At 40.5% G+C, this 22,099-nt stretch overlaps 2 protein-coding genes across 3 annotated transcripts in view; one reads left to right on the plus strand and one right to left on the minus strand.

Annotated features, from left to right (window-relative positions):
• zdhhc9 (zinc finger DHHC-type palmitoyltransferase 9) overlaps positions 1-3,355 on the plus strand; it is a 33,788-nt gene extending 30,433 nt beyond the window's left edge. For both annotated transcript variants that reach the window (XM_039620059.1, XM_031736365.2), the window contains exon 9: positions 617-3,355. In XM_039620059.1, the coding sequence (XP_039475993.1) occupies positions 617-799 (183 nt within the window). In that variant the 3' untranslated portion in view covers positions 800-3,355. The remainder of the gene's footprint in view (positions 1-616) is intronic.
• Positions 3,356-6,728: 3,373 nt separating this feature from the next.
• Positions 6,729-15,388, minus strand: sash3 (SAM and SH3 domain containing 3). The gene is made up of 8 exons (XM_031736432.2): positions 15,073-15,388; positions 13,459-13,554; positions 11,273-11,407; positions 10,419-10,554; positions 9,201-9,358; positions 8,541-8,753; positions 8,311-8,455; positions 6,729-7,442 (listed from the first exon to the last, which is right to left on the minus strand). Exons 1-8 carry the CDS (start codon positions 15,127-15,129, stop codon positions 7,186-7,188), a joined length of 1,197 nt encoding a protein of 398 aa, XP_031592292.1. The 5' UTR covers positions 15,130-15,388; the 3' UTR covers positions 6,729-7,185.
• Between the last annotated feature and the right edge of the window lie 6,711 nt (positions 15,389-22,099).

The raw sequence follows: 22,099 nt of genomic DNA on the forward strand, positions 1-22,099 counted from the left end.
ATGAAGGCGGCATTCAGAGTTGGGTGGGGTCCAAACCATGAGTTCAGAGCACACCGTTTTATCTTTTTTTTTTTTTTTTAAATTTTGCAACTCTCCATCTTTTCCTACTATAGAAACGTGTAAATGTGATAACAGTATATGAATCTCTAATATACAAGGAGATACTGCGTTGTCTCCACCCAGTCTGGAACAAAAGAAAGATTCGCTTGTTTTATGTTCTTCTTCCTGTTAATCTGATTCAGATCAGTTTGTCGTCACTGCATCTTTTCAGCATGCTGTCCTCTAGGGAAGAGAATTGCACATCAATTCCAGTTAATAGCTGGTACGAAATTGCTCAATCTATCAAAACCATGTGCCGCCCAAGACTAACAGCTCCTTTTATTAGCAGTGGCGTGTTTTTTTTTTTTTTTTTGTTTGTTTTTTTGTTTTTTTTGTTTGTTTGTTTGGGGGGGGAGGGGTTTGCTGTCAAACCAGTGCAAGTCTCTCTTTATTCTAACTCAAAATAATATTACAGTATTGACATAATAAGTATGATAATACCACTGATTGCAGCAATATTGGCACTGCTATAAACCCCACATTTTCAGTGACCATGTCCACTGTCGTCTACCTACAGAAAACCACAGCTCCACTCATCCCCAACGAGCACACACCTGATGATGCCAAGCCGAGCATTGCTTCCTCAGCAGAGAAGAGCGCCTCCCCGAAAGAGGAGCACCCTGCAGCTACGAAATTCCCACCCCTGGCTTCACCCGAGACTGATGCAGAGACATCCATCGCCAAGGAAAGGGCCCATTAGCTGCATTAGAGGGCGGCTCTCATCGGGGCTGCTCCTCCAGCATCCTGCCTGGTCAGGAACTGAAGCATTAATAATCAATGTCTGACTACTGTGAGGGGGACTCAGTTATTCTCCGACTCCTGCCCATCAATCCCTCAGAAGAGCGGAGATTTTGCTGCAGCTTCTCCTCTTCCCTGCTTTTTCTCACTGGTAGCTGCAGAGGAGTTTGATTGACATTGACTCCTGCAGGAGAAGTGATTAAATGGAAAGTCAGCAGCTTCCCATCTCCTGAACACTGCATGGAAAAAAAAAAAAAAAAAACGCATAGGGGGAAAAAAGCTGCTGGGGTGCCGCAGAAAAGACACTCCCCAAGCTCTCGACAGCCCCACAGTTCACCCGTGGGCTTCCTCTGACTGTCAGTACTCAAGTATGTTTATATTTAAAATTGCGTAATGACATTTATTATAAGAGGCCAGTTCAAATATCCTTGCAAGTCTCTGGCAAAAACAGAAGCTATCACTTCTGGACATGTGTACAACTTCATACATACAGTCAGTTTATGTTGTGCATACATTACACGCCCTATGCAAACCACAAGAAGGCTGGAGAAGCAGCATTGAGAGGAGTGTGGTGATAAAGGGTCTCACCTTTCAGTCAGAGCTCCTGATGTCCAGGCAGCAGGAGAACGTGTGAATCCTTAGCTGAGAAATTCATTTAAGGCTCCTTCCAGGCAAAGTCTACCTTGTACTCTGATACTGCTGCATTCAAGTACTGGTGTCACTGATGTGCATCTTTTCTTAACAAAGTGATCTCATCCAGACCAACGCCTGTCCTTTCATTTTTTTTTATTTATTTTCTTTTTTATATAATCAAGGATGTAGTGTGCCATCGACGCTCTGAAACAGATGACACTGAGTCACGCACATTTAAAGTCTCGTATCCAGTTGAGTGTGAGAAAAGGCCTGATGAGCGTAGAGACACTCGTAGTACCAGTGCCTTAATGTAACGGTTGCATCCATCTGTAGCAACTGAGGTTCACCAACAGAAGAGCCCTTCAAATCATTAATCCAGTGCTAACCTGAATCTGCTACTTAACACTACAATTTTTATGTTGTTGACAAACTGTGAATTTTCCAAATCTGAGAAGGAATAATCACTATTTAACTGAAAGGATCACAGCGACCTGTGGTGAGTTTATGTTGCTGCGTTTTAGAATATCGCAGGTCACTCAAAAAGAGCTTGTGAGAAATAAACAACGAAGCAAAGCCATCTTTTAACTGCAGGTTGCTTCAGCAGGGATAGATGTGCTGAAAACTCAGCTGCTGGGTGAGGATGAAAGAAAGAAGTGTGTAGCCAGAGTTAATTATTCAGCCTTTGAGCTCCTCCTGATCTTCCTCCCAGTCCTCTCTCTTCCTGCCGTGTTCTGCCTCTGTAGAAAAGTCTCATATCTTACTCCTCTCCTCCTTTTACTTGCGCAGTTTTTTTGTACAGTACGCCCACGACCGGTGCAGCTTTCGCTGCAACCAACTGTGTCAGGCTCATTATCGCAGAGAATTTAAAAAAAAAAAAAAACACGTTCAAACTTTTTTCCTCACCCCCCTACGTGTCTCTTATTTTGCTTTGGTCACAATGATCGCCTTAGGGTACAGCATCTGTGCAAAGACCAATCAGAGAAGGAGTCAAGCAGATCCTTTGTATTAATTGATGTTAGCTGATAGTGAGAGTTAGTGATTGTGCTGTATGCAAGACAGAGTTTGTGTTTGTGAAATATACTTGTGTAGAAGTTTTAGCACCGTATCAAACTAAAATCAAGGGTAGAGAATAAAGCTTAGGATGAATTGAGGACAGGCGTGCCATCATTTTTATTTAACTGTCAGACTTTACAGCTTTAAAAACTAGACGGGGTAAAAGCATTAAAACTTTTTCCAACCAATATTTTGCTGATCCATTAACTCGTCAATTCTCTAATTGTTTCAGCTCTCGAGGAATTCTTTCTACCTGCTTTCAGGTAATCCCTGACACGTCTCTGTTGGAGGATGCTGTGAAGTGTGTAGTAGTGTAAAGAAGTGTAATTACTGAGTATTTGTTTGGAAAACTCAGAGAAATGCTCAAATTTACAGTAAACCGAGACCTTTTTTTCTTTGTTTTCAATTAAAGCTGAACTTAGTGGGCTTTCTTGTGGAAAGTATTTAAAGATAGTTTGGTGTATTTAATTGTCACCGAGAAGCAAGAATGTATGATGTTCGATTTTTGAGAAGGGGGGGAAAAAAAGGGAAGCTCGTGATGTTCAAAGGGAGGATGAAGTTTAAAGTTTAGCTGAAAGTCTGCAGACCACAGAGAGACCAAGCCGAGCTCTTGTATTTATTCCTGTTTTCCAAGCGGGATCAGACGTGAATGCTCTGATCTGATTATTACATTGCATTATGTATACAGATACAGTACTATACCATTGATGGAACACTTATTTATGTCCACTTTGTTTGGTATCAACACTGTGATATATGTATTTCATTCAATTTATTCACTTCTTTTTACATGATCATTGTGTCTGGTAAATAAAAAAATGTTGTCTTATTATAACTTTGTTAAAGTTTTCTTCTGTCAGTGGGAGGCTGCTCAGTTGTTATTAAAAAGCATTCAGCAGGAGACTTGTTTGGTATGCAGGGTAATCACAAACCGCTGTATGATGGAAGAGAAAAGATGATTTAAGTTAACACATTAAAAAAGAGAATAGATGGGAAAAACATGCTTTCATGGAAGCTTGTTTATATCACGGAAATAAATAAATTGGCAACATAACTCATAATTTCAGTTTATGTATAAAATTTCACTATTAAGTAAAAAAAATTTGAGATGACTCAAAATTTTAGCTTGATGTGAGTGTAGTGTAGCGTTTCCACCTTTGCCATCTTGGTTTCAAAAAAACAGGATGTGACATGGAGGGACCGGCCTGAGCGTGCTCATTGTGCCAAATCATTGGCTAATGACTTCTAATTGAAGTTGTTAGCTGATGTTGTTGACGTCAAATCAGAAAGTTATGTTCTCATACAGACGTTTATAGAACTGAACCAAAGCTATCGCCATCTAGTGGCCTGTCAGATAAAATTCAGGATTATTGCATCTCCACTTTGTGGCTTCATTTTTATGATCTGGAATTTACACCATGTTTAATACTGTTTATGAAGTACTTCATCCCAATACGCTTACTGTTTCCCAGAGTTTGTAAAAGTAGGAGTCAGAGCCTTCAGCTATAGACTCTTCATGTGACTCCACTCACATCTTTTCACTTTCCATCTGTTTATCTGCCACTGCAGTGTGTCACAGTTATTGGTTTTTAAATGCGGTCTTCTTTCTGCAACAGTAGGTGTTTTGTCCCATCTTCCTCTGTGCTTTTCTCTTGTCTTTCCCCAAACTGGTCACAACCGATGACCGTCCCTTCCTGAGCCTGGTTCTGCTGGAGGTTTGTTACTCTTACAAGGGAGATTTTACTTCCCACCATCACAAAATGCTTGCTCATAGGGAGTCATCAGATTGCTTGAGTTTTGTTCAAATTACTGTAGGGCATTTAGCTTGCAATATAAAGTACTTTGAAGCAACCTTTGTGATTTGGCGCTAAATAAATAAACCTGAAGTAAACTGAACAAATCAGTCTGGACGAGCACAAACACAACAGCCAATCAGAATCAGGCACAAGTTAGAAAATAACAAGTAATAAATGAGTAAATAAATAATTACACATAACAAATGTGAGCAATAGCTATTCATGTTTTTTGTGTCCTCAAGCATAATTTATGGTCCCACAGATACATTCTGTGCACGTTTCCATTTGGACAGCCTGAGAACCTACACAGATATTTAGATGTTGTAGTTTCTTATCTACACAAGCAGTGTGGTAATATCTGTTGTTTCATACACAGTTTAAAATGTGTCCTCATCATTTAGAATCAAATAGCAGACCGTGCTGCACACCGAACTACAGCATGACTAGATTAAACTTTGTCCTTTTCCTCAGCTGAGCAGCCGCACAGAGCTGCCAGCGTGGGCGTAAACTCCCACAGATGTATATGCCATGTATAAAACATACGAGAAAATTGTTTTCACACAAGGATTCGCAGCTAGAAGACCAAAATGTGGGAAAAATAAATCGTGTTTATCCCACATGCAGATATGACCCTTTAAGATTTACCTAAATCACAGTTTTTGAGATTTTTTTTCACTGAATTATCACAAAACGGATAAAACATGGAGGGCAGAAACTTACTCTACATTATAAACATTAAATTTGGCGTGTTTTATTGCTGAAAAACTGATATAGTCCTAATAACGAAAAAACCTCTTGCTGTGTCATTTTGAGTGTGACTGAAATCTATTTGCTAAATATATTTTAGCAGCCATAGAATTTCATGTGACCATCCCATGTACTTAAGAAGCTATGACGGCTAAAATCAAGAAATGCAAATCTTCAACCTTCCTCTATGTAATTTAAGGTGTGTAACACAAAAAATATCCATTGCAGGGAGGTAAAATTGTGCACACTTTCATTAAATAGACAAATATTCTACAAAAACAGCCCTTTTTGAACAACTGCATACCATCTCCTTGCCGTCTCTGTTTTGGTGGATTATTGTCTCCACTTTGTATTTTTTAGATTGCCAGTTCAGTGATTCACAAGAAATGATTTGCTGATCAGGCAAATCGCTCATCTAAAGAGAAGCCATGGCTTTCGTGTTCTAATGGCAGGGTTTGCTGTGGATTTATTTTAACTCTAAGCTTAAATCCGAAAGCTGTTCTGAGCGCTAAAAAAAGAAACCGACCTCACCGTCACCTCGCAGTATGGCCCTGAAGTCCAAACATCTACATCCTACCTTCTGTCAGCACAGATAAAACCTCTGAGGAAGTTGATAACCCAAGCTCAGTTTATTTCCACATCTGGAAGCTGCTGGAGTCAGGGAGATATCAACTGTGGAAGTCATGACAACCGCACGGAGGTGGGAGACATCAAGGTTATCAGAATTAATTCAACCTAAACTAAAAGTAAAACTGAAGGTGAGAAAATAAACTTGAATAAATGAAATACAAATAAAAGGCATCAGTAGTCAGTAGTGTAGCTGCTCCATCACCAGTCACCATACAGTGTTAGTAACATAGTACAAAAATCTTTGTTTTCACATGTTACTAATACATTTTTGTTTGGGAATAATATAGTAATACTTTTTTGTTGTCGTTGTTGTTTCCCCTGAGCTAGTTAAAATTATTTATTTATTTATTTTTTACTATAAATGCCTTTGGAGCGCCTCCCTTTGTCTAAGTAGTCAGACTACAATTCATATGGGCTCAAGATGTTGCCTGGGTGACGAGTCTCAATTTCTCCTGCAATGTTTGGATAATAGCATCAGCATTTCGCAGCATGAAGGCATGCATCCATCCTGCCACGCATCAACGGTTCAGGCTGCTGGTGGTGATGTCACAAGATCACAATCCAACACAGTACCTTTGGGATGTAGCGGAACAAGAGATTCGCATCATGGATGTGCAGCCAGGGAATCTGCGGCAACTCTCTGGTGCTATCGTGTCAGTACGGATCAAAACCTGTGACGAATGTTTCCAACACTTTGTTGAATCTGTGCCTTCAAGAACGAAAGCAGCTCTGAAAGCAAAAGAGAGTCCAACCCGAAACTTGTACTTTTATGTGAGTGCATATTAAAATAAAACGAATACAAACTAATCGTAAAACTAAAAGTAAAACCAAATGTTTTAAAAATTGAAATTAAACATTAAAATTGAAAATTAAATGGAAACATGGCAAGCAAAACTATTTGCTTCACAAATGATGAAATGATTGTAACTTTGCAAAAACCTCTGGATACAGCGTGTACGCTGACGGACTCACAGAGAGCTATTGAAAAGAAATGTGAAACAGTAGCAATTAACAGCTTACAGAATCAACACCTTAATGACAAATTTTCTTTAATGTTTTTATATTTACAACACTGCATCCTAATAGCATGAAAAACTGCTGTAATATACATTATAACTTGCAGCAGTTGTATTCAAGTTACATTTAAGTATTTTACATTCTTAGACGTAGTCTCAGTGACTACGTCCCATGAAAATGGTTTTAATATGTACCATTATGCTCAGATACATTATGATAAATGATGACAAACAACTTCATAAATCAAACGACACAATACGAAAAAACATTCATTTAAAATAATGTGTCCAGCTAGGACAGATAAAAAAACCAAAACTGTGCCACTTGCTCAACAGTCCATGGCTATGTGACTATTGTGTTCATACAGTCTGCTCTTCTACCATGAAGAGATATTTCAGTGGGATTAAATCTGCATCCACAGAAACCCAGATGACCAGGAGTAAGAGAAGTTTGACAAGTTGTCCATCACGTCTCAAGATCCTTCGTCCACTGTCAGCTCCTGCAGCTGCTCCTGCACACTCTCCAGCTGCTCCGTCTGGCTCTCTTGTGGCTGCTCGGACTCCGGCTCATGGTTCTCTAGCTCTTCCTCCATCTTTGGCTCCTCGCGTACACTCTCCAGATTCTCTGAGCTCTCAAAACAACCCGAATCCCGCGGCTCCTTGGCGTCCTCCCCAGATGTTTCCTCCTTCTCCTTCTCCTCCTCCTCTTCTGGCTCTGACTCTTCTTCAGCTACACAAGCACAAAAACAAACACAGTTTAATATAAAGAGGTTTACACCAATCCTTTTTATTCTTCCTGGACTCTGACAGGTCCTTTCATCTTGCTCACCATCCAGCAGTAAAGGAACAACACAATCATTCATTTGGAGTCACTTTGTGTCCGCCTGGTGAATCTAAACCCTAGCTCACTCCTGTTCAGCATTGTTTATGTTCTCTCAAACCTCCTGAGGGAAATCCACTACATGCAGGCAGCTGACTGTTATTTGGTGCTGTGTGTTAGTGCATAAATACAGTGGGACAGCAGAGAGAGAACCAAAACAGTAAATCTGTGGGTCAGATGGCTAAAAAAGGGATAAAACTACTAGTATTTAATGCTCAAACAGCGGCAGGTTCAAGAAACACTTGCAGGTTCCTCAGCACAGAGAATCACTTCCATCCGTTCACATCTCCCCAAAGTGATTGTAGTATGTATAATGTAGTATGTATGAAAATTAACCCCAGCTATGAGTTAATATGCTGCAGGTTAAATTACTTTCAGTGGTTTCAGTGAGCAAAAACTCTAATAGTAAGGAATTAATGGACCGTCATCACTGTGGTCAAAATAATACAAATAAAGGTTATTATGGTTTAGGGGAAGTAGATACTGATTCATATGAAATGGTTTTGAGTGAATTCTAAAGGAAGTTTAAATCCACAAACTCTCCTTCTGCAGCAAAGATGAGCCAAGATATTAAGACAAAGCACTGATAACACAATGTGAGCCATAAAGTGCACTTGATTGTGTAGTTGAAGCATAAAAAAATGACAAAGTGCTCCTGAAATCATCGTCCTTTGATTAGACATTATGAGCTTTGCAGAATCACAGTGTATAAACTTACAGTCTCTCAACAGCTCAGTGGCGTTCAGGATCTTGGAGCGCTGCTCTGGGTCTGTGATGTTCAGCTCATTCAGGTGAGACTCCTTCAGCCCTGCAAAGTCCTCCAGAGTCTGGAAACCATGCATGGACAGCAAAGAACTCAGCTCCTGCAACATGAGAGAGAATAAGGTTTACATATCTGCGATCAGACAGATTTGACCTTCGCAACAGTTACTCTGCAGTTTCCCTCACCATCAGGCCGAAACTGTCCAGGACTTCCTCCAGGGTTTTGGGTTTGGATTTGGCTCGGTTGGCTTTTCTGCTGCAGCGTTTCCTCCTGGTCGGGGGGCTTTCGTCCGGCAGGAGGTTCACATAAATGAACTTAAAGGAGCCCACCTTGTTGTTGAGCTTCCCGGTCCAGGTGCCCACGGGGGGCTTCTCGATGATGTGGATGATGTCCCCTTTCTATGAAAAGAAGAGTGCATGAATACTGGCAGCCTGACAGGAGATAAAAGAAACTCACGAAAGAGTCGCAGAATTAGTTTAAATTAAAGTCTGTGATCATCTCAGAGTTTAGCTCAATATTTGATCAAAAAATCTATCCAGTGATTTAAGATAATGATCACTAGTGTAGAAGCTTTGAAAATATGAGTTTATAAATATTTTAAGCACCCCCTCAAGCAGACTTTTCTGATCACACATCATTGTATAAACTGCACTGAAATTATATTTTATCAAAGGGGTAACCAGTAATGGAGGGTCTTGTAGATGAAACTCTTCCTTCACGGATGATAATCAAAATGACCCGTCTTCTTTTACACAGTTAACAAGCTCCCTGGAGGACGCCTCAGTGAGACAGCAAACGAGGCCAAATCGCAGCCAGTGAGGAAGACTCCCCCCTCCCAGACTCACTTGGAGTTTTAGCGAATCCACATCGTAGGGGCTGGGGGTAAAGTCGGTGTGGACCACGGCGCGGCCGCAGAACGGGCCGTTGTAAGCAATGCCGTTCTCCTCCAGTCGCATGCTGTCCCTCTGGCTGTATCCACTGTCCAGGCTCTGTCTGTCGCTGTCTGAGGAGGACAGATAAGAAGCTGGGTCAGATTCATCCCGAGGCCTTCGCCTCTGCCCCAGAGGTTTAAACACACTGTAAACATCCCTGTATGAGTCCAGGAATCATGCTGATGGGACACTGGGCCTTTATACAATATAAAAGGGGTTTTCAGGCTTTTATTAAAATAATATGGCATTTCACAAAGATATCAGACCTCTAAATAGCATTTGTAATGTAAATATATCTGTTGCACCTATTCTTTTAGCTCTTGACTCGCTTAGGTTGGACTAATTAACTATGAATGCTGGATAAATTAAGTCAAAGCACTTTTCCTCCAGCGGGAAACACGCCTTTTTGAAGACTTTAACAGTTACAAGAAGATTTTACTGGGAAAACTTCCCTTCTCATTCATCTGTAAAATTATCAACTTGCTACTTTCAGTTGCTCCCTGTGTTTTTGCCACAGCGGGTAGCTCCGCGTGTTTGATTTGGCAGATTTTTTTATACCCTTCCTAACGCAACCTCATAAGGATTGGGTTCGCCTCTTGGGACCAAACTAGGCATCTTTTGCTTGTTAAGTGATTATGAAATCCCCTAAATTGTGTAAATTAAGAAAAGCGGTGGCACTCACAATTTAATTTAGCTTTGGGATTGAGTAGCACCTTTTTGTGAAACTTTTCTACTTCTGTTGAATTACTCCAACAGCAAAGTTAAGCCTGGGCTAACATTTTAACACTGTTTTAACAGTTATAATGCCGAAGACTTTCTATGCATCTGGCCGAGGAAATCAGGTTGACTGAGTCAGTGACCTCCTTTAAATCTAAAATTAAAATACATTTTTAGGGGAGTCTGATTTCACTTGAGTAAAAATCCTTTCTTTAAAGAATTCGATAGTCGAGAATCTAGTTTATCATTATAATTATTGTCTTGCTGTTAAAAGAAAAAAAAAAATATATATAATATCACCCTAAAAAAGTATTCAGTGTATCCTTGGGCAACACTCAGTCTGTCACATCTGTGTAGTCAGACCTCCTGTTTCTCTCACACAGCCTGAAGTAGTGATTTTTTTTTCACACTTACTGCCAGAGAGCTGGCGGCTGATGGGGCTGGGCATGGTGTCCTCTGAGCCTGTGGAGCACACCGACGTCCTCTGACCTGCACTCAGATCTGGATTCCAGTCGGTGGAGACAGGAGACAGCTCTTCACCGCTCTCCCCCTGGGGACAACAGTGCAGGTCAGAGGTCAGTTCACATTTACCTCACATACATAACAAAAACGTCAAAGAAGTGTCTCATTAACTTTGTCTCAAACTTGTTGCATTACCTTAGAAATTACTTTTGTCGATCTGTCATTTATTTGCAGAAAAGTGAATTCTTCTTTAAAAACACGGTCTGGCTCGTCTTTGTGCTAACACACATTAACCTTTAAATGACAGATTGGTGGCAGTTTGCTAAATTTAGAGCTCTGAACTGAGCGAGCGTTATACCAAACTTTGGTAGGAGATAGACATGAAAAAGCAGAAGCAGTGGAGGAGGGTTTATTCTGGCTCTTTACCCAAACATCAGCATCCCCCCAGATTTAAAACACTTGATTACAAGAAGAGTGCACCGCACTGGCTGAACTGTAACATTAAATTCTGCAGTATGCTGTATTTTAGTTAAATCTAGAAAACACTGCATGCAAGTTTTTTGTGTAAGGTAAAAGAATAAATCCCTCTGCTCTGCAGTGGAGTAGAAATATACAGTGGAATCAAGAGTACTTAGGTAAAATAAAGGAGATGATCGGCCTTTATTCTGAAAAACGCAGTACGTGGATTTCTCCACAAGGTGGAGACAGATTCAAATTTGTAGTAGTGTGAACTTTTTTTTTTTTTTTTAAGGTATGCGTCACCTGTTAACCTTTGGATTACTTTGTGAAACTTAAACAGTCTTTACCCCTTCTTCTGCTAAAGCCTTCTGCACCATCTTGGACGTTTTGCGGGTCATGGTGCGTGAGATGACATTGCGCCATTTCTTTCCCAGTTTGCTGCCACTTTTCACTGCTTCCTCTGCAGGCATACCATCTGCTACCTGAGAGGAGAAAAGGGAAAACCATCAGATGAGTTTTCGGTGTCATTTAAAGTCACTGAAATTAAGTTTGAGAGTAGTAAAAAAAATATTCAAATCTAAGCCGCTGACATGAATTTCCTCGGTGGCATCGAAGCCAGATCACAAAACTTTTCTCACGGACTAAGAAGAGCGTTTGTGGTAATGGGGTTTGCGTGCACACACATGTTGCTGCCATCCACAAAGTATTTCTCTGTCTCTCTGTCACACAAACACGCACACAGACACACAAGCGCTCTACTGTGGTGCTTGAAAGCCCAGTTTTAGAGAGTGTTACCAGACTCCATCTGCAGGCAAACTGTGTGAAATTGCATCTAAAAATGTCGTTTTCAGGCGTTTGAGGTAGTTAACAGGAGAGACGGGCACATAGCTTAATCACAGTGATTATTAGTATCATACAGATCCTAAAAAGCAACAGTGGGCACTTGTGAAATAGTCAAGAGCTGTAGCCAAAACCTAACATTAAGTATTAAAAAGAGTGCCAAATAGACAGAATACATCAAGACAACAGATGCAGTTTTATCCTTAAATTGCTGTATGTAAAATACATTTGTCAGGTGAGTTATGAAGAGCAGCAGCAGAGAATTTCTTACAGCACCCACCTGGTTAGTGGTCACGTTCAACCACCATAACCTTCTACTAATAATAACCACAGGTTTCTGTTTTGGTTCTGCTCCTCAGGTGGAGTTTGGAAGCATGTCGTATTAAGACAAGCTTTTTTCAATTAGGTCTGCAGGGTTTACAAAACACAGCAGCTCGTCTTCTCTCAGGAAAGAAACAGTGCGATCACGTCACACCTGTACTGGCCTCCCTGCACTGGCGTCCATTCCAGGATCCAGTTTAAAATTTTACTATTTGCTTTCAAGAGCCTGAGTAGTTTTGTGCCATCCTACTTAACCTGGTCTGTAAACCAGCTGCTTTTAGAGGTTTCTAGATCCAAGCTCAAAGTTGCATCGTGTAGTAGTTGAGCAGGTTTCCTGGGTTTTATCATGTGGTCTTATTTATTTGTATTATTGTTTATTTGATGATGTTTTGATATTTTTGCAGACTTTAGTGTATTTAGTAGTGATTTGCTGATTGGTAATGATCTGTGTATTTGGCATAACCTATACAACACTTTAGTCAGCTGACATTAACAGAATTTTGGGGGGTCAAGCTTGGCTTCCCTGATTTAAAAATCAATACTAGATTTGCAAACTAACCATAAGTTTGTCCAATTAGCTCCATTCACTCATATTCAGTGAGAAATGTCTTGATTTGAAGCCAATTTCGGTACAAATATGAAATAATCAGGCTCTGGAGATGCCCTCAAAGCTTGTCGTGCACTTATTCTTAATGAAACTCTATCGTGAAGAAACGCTGCAGTTTATCGGCAGTGTAAACATTCAGTAACCACAATGACAATGGCAAACCCACGTCTGCAGAGACCGCTGACAGGGGTGTAACAGATGAATTCTCAGCAGAAAGTTTTAAGCTCAGAGTTGACATAAATGAAAAAATATATAAGGCCAAATTTAAATGGATACACTATTTGGGGGAATACCATTTATGACTTTCGGACGGAGAGGCTCTCTGCTTGACTAGACCAGAGGACATCCTGTCTGCATGCTGTTGTCATCTGGTGCTCTGTGCAATGCTTCTCATTCTTACTTCCTCTCTGTAATCATTTCTCTCTAACTTCCACTCAGTAACCTGAATGTTTCTGGGAAATTATTCATATATTCTGTTAATTTTAAAAGTGTTATCATTTGTTCACACATGTAAATCAGGAAGCACCAACTGGGCACTTCTGTAACAGTCATAACTGAAAAAAAAGCTTCAACTTGACCTCTAGTGGATGCAGCGTTATTTAGAGAAGGCCACAGTACGAGAGACGAGGAACAATGTAACAAAATATCTGGAGGAACTGCTATTCAGGAAGTTAAAAGAAGAGATAAAATAGGTATTTTTACTTTTCTAAACTGATGTTTTGTACATTTTGCTTGTTTTGTGCAAATCCCAGGGAAGAAACTTACATTCTCCTCCAAGCTGAACTCCTTCTCTGACACAACAGGAGAGGTAGGCTTGGGCTTCATGAAATCCTTGAAGCTGCTGGACCTCTGCAGGGTGAGCTGCAAACAAAATGTGGATTGCACTTGAATATCATGAACTCATGAACAGCAAAGGGGATCAGACAGTTGCTCAGTGGTTTTCTGTGGAATAACTGATAATGCTGAACTTGCGGTCGTGCACACAATGCGATCTTATCTCCTCAAATTTGTGAACAGAAGGGGTTTCTTAGAAGCAATGTGTGCCAGTGTTTCTCCACACACTGTTATCGAAGTTGAAGTCACGGCTAATTGAACGTCTGCACGGTGATGTGGCTGCATCTGATAAGGTTTTACAAAGGTATTGCAGCTGTTTAGCAGGAAACACAAAGGAAATGATGTGTGACTAGATTCATTAGGGTTTCTGCAATAAATAGCTTGTGTTTTCAAAAATGGTATACACAAGACCTTGAGGGGAGGACATGGGCACTAAAGCTAAAACATATACAAGAACATGACTTCATCTTCGCAACAAGATTGTTTTTTTTTTCTTTTCTTTTTTTAGTTCAGTTTTAGTTTAGTTCCAGAAAGGCAAAGTGGAAATTAAGCTTTCAAGCTGTAGTAATTTTGAGCAAAAGAGCCAAATTTGACTCATTTTTTTTGCATATTTTCCAGATTAAGACTTTCTTGTAGCTGTTGTGGAAAATTTTTGTCTAATTTTCCATTTAACCACGCCGCCGTGCAACATCTTATCGCAGCTCATCCTTCTCTCTCTGCTCAAACCACAGGAAACTGGCAAAGCTTTAGCAACTGCTACCAGCCAATCATTGCAGACATCCAGCCAGCACCGGTGGCTTACGGTCTACCTTGTGAAGTTTAACCACCAAAGTTTAACCTTCAGCAGTCTTGGGCCTCAGTGACATTTAATATGACAAGTTCTGGTGGCAAATGTTTCTTTTCCCATCCTCAGTTTTTATTTAACAGCCACAGACCTTTCAGCTAAATCAATCTTCTATTAACGCTGACAACCGCAGCAGTGACATGAGAAGAACTAACGCAGCGAGTTGTGTAATGACATGGCGTGAAAACGACCGCGGGTGGAGAGCTGCATGGAAAATAAGAGCACTGGTGTCGAGTGTAGGAGGCTCACTATCGTGATGGCAGCTGGAGACGAAGTCTCAAAGCCACAAAGCCTTCTCTGACTCAAACTACATCTGCAGCAATGATTCACCCTGCCAGAATAGAGGAACTTTACTTTTCTAAAAATGTACCGAGGCTGCAGCCAAAAGGGTAGTTAGAAAAGGTAGGAAATATTCTGTTTTAGGCAACAAACTGCTGCTGAACCTCAAGTTTTGTCTGTGTTCGTGTGTGTTCAGCTTAACCGCAAAGGTCTGAACTAACTTAAGCTGACATCCTGTGTTGAAAAGATGTGCACACAAAGAAGACAGCTGATGTCGAAGTGCAAACAAGTGTGTGTGGCAACAAAAGTCTACAAAAAGTAACAAATATAAAAACTATACATTTCTATTTAATATAAGCATTTCTAAGAGTAGCTGCACACACACATCAAAACAAAGAATTACAGCAACCAAAAAAACTCACCTTCTTCTTCTGCACCTGCTCCTTCTCTGAGGCATTTGACGGCCTTCGCCTCAACATCTTGTCCCTCTGTGATCCTCAGATCTCCCCGGACAGAAAGCTGTGGGAAAGCTGGACCCGCTTTAATCACCTGAGGATTTCTGTGACTGCGCGGTCACAGCCTGAGTCTGATTAGAAAACTGAGGAAGCCTGATGTGTGCTCTGTTGCTGCCGAATGAACTGCAGAAGCAAGCAGGAAGTCACGTGGCCATGCTGAAACTGAACAGGCAAACCCTGTTTTTGGTGACTGCACGGAGACTCGTGGTTTTTTGCTCACAAGCGCATGCTATTTGCTCTCTGTGGCTCAAAACTGAACTGATACATGCAACCTTAATAAGTATTTCATTATAACACTGTTGACTGTTACTACATATCAAATGGAAAGTGCATAATCACCTGTTTCTCATCATCTTTAAAAAAAAGTTTTAAAGATAAAAGTTAAGTCAAGTAAAAGCTGGCTGGAGGAACATTAATCAGCAATAGATGCTGATGATCTTTTGCTGCAGTGTCACATCCCGCAGCCACTTATACAACATTACTACTCCTGCACCGTTTTAGAACTTTTGCAAATAGTTGCAGTTAAATTTACTGGCTGTTAAAACTTCTCTTGTGTTTCTTAACATCTGTGTTGTCAGCCTACTTTGTGTGCTCACAATGTTGAGGACAAATAAAAGGTTTTGATTTTGCAGTCTGTCGTTTAGCTTCAGTTTTACTGAGCTGAAGTGTGGAAGTGAAAGGCAGCTAGAGCTCACATATTTAGCAACTCAGTAACAGCTTTGCAGCTGCAGCTACAGCTACAGGAGCTCAGAAAAAATCACAAACTGCTCATCAGATTGCCCCAAAACTCATCCATATTTACTCACAAAGTGGTTTGTGGGACAAGTGAGTTACAAAGAAAAAGGCCAGACACAACCTGACAGGATAGAAATGGAGCATTGAGACAAAAACAACTTGTGTGACTCAGAAATGTGTGCGCTTGTGAGTGCACACTGAGTTGGCAGGACAAGGCGAAGTAAATGGCTGGCAGTAAATGTAAAGAGGGAAGTACGATGCGAGTCAAGTTTAGTTTGTTATTTTGGAGGGGGGGGGGGTGGGGGGACCACATGATGAGAGGATGCCCTATTTTAGTTTCCTGTCAGTCGGTTAAAGGTTGGCAAGCAATCTCGCAGAAGATCTCAAAGGGGATGAAAACAACAAGCAACAGCTGATTTGGACGGTGCAAACTAAGACATAGTAGTGTAAGAAACATTCAGACGTTTGGGTGACTACAGTGCTGCAGAGATAACAAAATAAGAGCTCTTAGCACATGTTTAATGTAAAGAAAAAGTAAAACTACTCATGCATAATGAAAATTGTGTAAAGAAAACAACAAAACATTATTATGGACACAGCTGTTATGATTACACACACTGACACGTGAAGATGCTTTCTTAATAAGTTTTTGGACATTTTTGTAAGAGCATTTCAGAACAGAAAGCATACAGAAAGCAAAAGGGAAAACCACAAAGTTTTGAAATGATCCAAGAATCGAATCCAGGCCCCTGCAGGTTTCCAGCATAATAGTTACTAGCTCAACCACAGTGAACCAGGGCAGCACCCTTTTTTTTGTGGCTTTTTCTGTAACCAGGTGTAACAAGTGAGAACCAGATCTGACAGAGAAACCATGGGACACTATTCTCTCATTTGGTAGCAGTGCAGCAGCCTGATTTATCATCTTATTTACTCCGAGCAGATATGGATAAGTGAAAGGGAATGAATGGTTGAACTGATTACTTCAATGGAGATGATAATTTACAAAATGAAAGCCATGTTGCTGTTGTCCCCTCTGTGAATCACCACCTTACCATGGTGGAGGGGTTTGTGTGATCCCTTTGCCTCCTTGAAGGGTCTCCCAAGGTAAATTGGTCCTGAGTGAGGAGGCAGACAAAGAGCGATTCAATGGACCAATGACTGGTAAAAAGAGCAAGGGATCTGTGTACCCTGCCTGAGATAGACCTGGAGCCAAAAACTTGATGGAAAGTGCCTGGTGGTCAGGCCTTAGTCCATGGGGCCCAGGTGCTCAGGGGTGCTCCATCTGGCGACTCCATTGTCCTACTGGGAGACTTCAATGACCACGTAGGCCACAGGTGTCGAATTCCAGGCCTCGAGGGCTGGTGTCCTGCAGGTTTTAGATGTGTCATTGATCCATCACAGCTGATTTAAATGGCTAAATTACCTCCTCAACATGTCTTGAAGTTCTCCAGAGGCCTGGTAATGAACTAATCATTTGATTCAGGTGTGTTGACCCAGAGTGATATCAAAAACCTGCAGGACACCGGCCCTTGAGGCCTGGAGTTCGACACCCCTGACGTAGGCAATGACAGAACAGGTGTGATTTGGAGAAATGGCTTGCCTCATCTGAACCTGAATGTTGTGAAGTTTTTTGACTTCTGTACAAATAACAGCTTGTCCATAATGAACACCATGTTCAAGGATGTCCATAAGTGCACGTGACACCTGGATACCCTAGGTTGCAGGTCCATAATGGATGGATGGAAGACTACAACTAAGTGTTCTTCCATAAGTAAATCACAGCTAAGAAATAAATTGGTTGGGTTTCAAATACTCCCTATTTCCCTTGCTTAACAAGGGTTAGGGTTAGGTTCTTGACTGCCAACTTTCTACTTCCACACATAAAAAATGGAAAGCCTATCCATCTATTATGAGTTTTTTTCCAACATTTTTTCAAAGAGTGAGAAATCCAAGTGAATTCTACAAATATTCATGCTGCTTACTGATGAGATTTGTTCACTAAAACATTAAATTATAATGCTCATTTGCTAACAGCAGGTTGTTTCACACCAAGACAACGACAAAGGAAATGCTCTTAAAAATGAGACATAAATAAGCAGTGGGTGACATCGAGGTGTCTACATCCATCTTTTATACTCTCAGCGTTTCCAGATTACAAACCACACTTGGCTGTAGCTCAGATCTGCACCTCAACCTGACATAACTTCATCTGCATACGCCTTCATTGAATCACAGTTAATCTGGAACTAAACCAAGATAAGCTCTTCTAAAGGGTCAGGTTATTTGAAGGTGAAAAACAACTCATAGTCAGATTTAAGAGATCAAAGTCCACAGGTGTGTAAGTACCTCAACGTAAATACGCAGCACTACTTGGATTGTAGGGATAACTGGAAGACTTCTGTTAAATGTATTTACTGTTTAACAGTAAATACATGGTAAACATAAAAGATCTTTCTTCATAGAGAACAATGATCGCATAGTTTTTCTTCCTCTTCTCTTCTTTTCACCGCAAGCTCACCAAAGTGGATGTGGATGAAAACGCCTTTTCTGAGAGCTATCAGACTGTCTTTGAAAGGCTCCGTCATGTGCTTTTAATGACCAGAGATGCAGATGCAGGGTGTGAAGTGTCGACGCTTGTCTTCACACCTTCAAGTCATGCTGAAGAACAGTTGCCCAGCAACCAAAGTCTGCCAGCAGGAGCAGCTCTAAGCTGCTGAACCATGAGTCCAGTTATGTGAAGCTGCGGGTTGACTTTGATTATGATTCAGTTTAAGATGTTGTCATTTTTTAATGAAGAACTTCATGCATTGGGAATTTGCATGCCCTAATTAGCCTTTTTGGCATCAGTTTTTCAGTGACTTTTTCAGAGTCAAATACTGATTCTCTTTGTAGATGCATATTTCTCATTTAATATAATCTCTGCCTATTTACAGACACTGTTTACTTCCCTTTCCCTTTGTCTAGAGAAGTAACTTCTTTAAATGTGCACCTATTCATGACGATGATAAATTAATTTTAATACAGCACTGTGCAAACGTCTCAAGTCCCTCCTCGTTTCTTTGTATTCTGCTAGAAAAATAGGAAATAGGTAAAGCATTTCATTCATAAATGCAAATACAGTATCTTGGGGAAAGATAGAGTCTGTACAATTCTAACAAGTTTGAAAGTCAATATTTGGTATGACAACCTTCCTCATTCCTTTAAGTACTCTTCAAGAACAGTTATCCAGGCTGCTCGAAGGACATTTAAAGTTCTTCTTTTGGATATTGGCTGCTTTTTGTTTGGGATCACTGGCATGTTGAAAAATTACGTTGTTACCAATCAGACATTTTGCAGGTGGTATTACATAGTGGATCAAAATCTAAGGAGACTTTGGAAATGTATCCGTTCATTCATTTAACAAACAATGGCCTTATTATCACATGGGCACATGGAAGAACCATTAACAGACATAACAGCCACAATCAACCAGTAATTGTCACAAGTCAGCCAATGTGGTTGTGTTGGTTACTCTGCATGCCGAAACTGATCTAACAAGTGTTCAGTGGGGCTGAAGTCAGGATGCAGGCAGGCCATTTCATCCTCTCAACTCCCAAATTCTGGAGGCAGTCTCTGATATGCTCTGTGAGGGGGGGAGTGCTGATGTGGCTACAGTTGGGTCCCAGACTCTGGAGATATGGAATGATTGTAGAATCTCCTTTCAGTATTTCTCTGCTTTTCCTCCAGTGATGACTAGCTTTGTTTTTCCAGTGAGGGAGATGCCATCTCACACCATCATAGTGTCTCCGTCATAGCATAACTTTCAGGCACCTTGTTTTAAAGATATTGTTGCAAAAGGAATGTTCGTGTCATTTAAAACATTCTAAAAAATGATTCCACAATTCTAAAAGATTTTTACATATCAGAAGTTTTGTTAGCAAATATTTAGACTCCTGTATTTGCCACGCAGTTCAATAAGGACAGATCATCAGAAAGAATGAACATGATTATTGGTGGTTAGACTCCAATGGCCTGTCTTGGCAGAACTGAACCCCAGCTGTGAAAGAGTTTAGAGCAGGATCCCCCGGACCCTGGACGCTGGTGGTGGAGGTGAAGGTGACTTGAATGGAGCTTGACTGATGAAAGGTGGAGAGGGAGAGGAGGTGGGTTGCACAGAAGGGGTCTGTGAAGGAGAAAGACACACAGTGAGATTTAAAGTATGCGGCAGGAATGCTGATTGGACTGGAGAAGGCCGGGAGAAGGTAATTGGACTAGACCAGTGATGACACAAACAGCTTGACAGCGTGGGAAAGTGGAAGTGCTAAAGCTGAACATGAGCTTCATTAATAGTATTAATGACATTCATACATAGCTCACACAAAAGGTAACGTATATGCATACATATATTAATCAACTCACATGGGACAAAACAAAAGCAGCAAGGAAACAGGCCTTAAACACTCTAGAACATTCTAGCAACATTAGTATATATTGACACTTCCTCTTTTAGCATCAGATTACGTCTGATTCAGATTAGAATACTGCATCTTTTATACTACTCAAGTGAGAAACATCTAAAAAAAACCACATCCTATGTTAGTTTTACAACACCATGAAGGTCCTACTACTGTAGCTCACATGTTTTGGCCCTGCCAACATTTCTTGAGGTCCTCTCACGCTTGTGTGGAAAAATGGTAGTGCATTTTTCATACATCTCCAACTTTGGGGGTTTTCCCTTTAGTGATCACAGTTTCTGTGAAAGAAGCATACATAGCTTTAGCTTCATTAATAAGAGGATTAATGAGAAGCAGATAAGTCTACATCTTTAAATAACTGGATTAGAGCTTTTTATGCTGCAGTTAGAAAAACTGAGGTGCAGTCGAATCAACTCTCTGGAAAAATTCAGAGTGATCTGATCATTCATTGAACAGTGGAACAAAAAAGCATGAACCAATCACAATGCAATACCTGTCACAAAAACACAACATGCACTCCTATTTCTTTATTTGAATTTGTGAAAAGTGTCAATGGTATCACAGTTTGACAGAAATTAATTACATTTTTGTATCAACGAGGAAATTCCCAAAGAGCTGTATTTGAAAGTCATGTTTCACCTGAGTTTACACTGGACGTTCGGTACTTTTGACAGCTTTCATTCTTTGACTTTGTGTTTTCTCCTGTTTATAAAAATATCTTTCATCACAATGTCACACATGCTGAACTCTATTTTTGTTGGTTGCTGGCCAACAGCTTGTTGGTGCATTACTGTTGTGTTTGTATGATAGTAGCAAACTAATGCCTGCTAGGCGCCATTAAGAACAAAAAAACATTTGCATAAATGGTTACTTAAAAAAAATAACTTAATGACTACTTAAATATTTGAATATCATGCACATCCCTTGGGGTTTTCCCTAATGAAGTTATGCCTGGCACATAGCCATATTTATGAGCACAGCAAATATTCTGTTTGCAAGCAGCAGCCAGTTACAGGTAAGTTGGCTTATACGGAGGGGAAGTGAGCTGAAATGGCACATTTACATAGACAGTAAAAAAAGAGGTGGACATAGTCATTATGACATCACGTGATTAGTCTTGTTGTGAAGCACTCATATGAGCATTTTCACCAAAACGCATCGTCCCAGAGGAGAGGCTGCCGATTCTGAGACCACAACAGCGAATTCATGTGTGTGTGTGTGTTTGTGTGTCCAGGGTAATGGCATTTGGCAAAAAAGATTCAGTGATTTCGTGAAGTCAGATACTCAGAAATCATGTTGTCACTTTGTTGCATTCGTCATTCATGTTTCTCAAAATAAAAGTCTTCTTTTATGTCTTTATTCAGTTGATGAACCTCTTCTAGTTGCAAAGTTTGACCTGTTTATCTCACTTTTAGCTCAGTTTTGAATCTGAAAAACATTGCGTGGGCTAGATGTGGTACACACACAACAGCACAGCTGACATTTGGCCTATATAAGGTTGACCTGTGGCTGAGCTGATGCACTCACACTGAGTCAGGGCTACCAATATAGGCCAAATGCAACCTAAATAACTACAAATATGAGTGACTGTCTCCAAAATGTGTGTTAAAAACTCACCTCTGTGCCACTTGTCCATTTAAGTTTTTGTTATTTATTTTCCTGGGTACCAATCAGCAGTCTGGACAAGAAAGCAGGGTAGCTTTATAACCGGAGTTGGTTATGTTCTAAATTAGAGATAAACAGGT

Source organism: Oreochromis aureus, linkage group 2 (genome assembly GCF_013358895.1).
Source record: "Oreochromis aureus strain Israel breed Guangdong linkage group 2, ZZ_aureus, whole genome shotgun sequence".
NCBI classification, from domain to species: domain Eukaryota; kingdom Metazoa; phylum Chordata; class Actinopteri; order Cichliformes; family Cichlidae; genus Oreochromis; species Oreochromis aureus.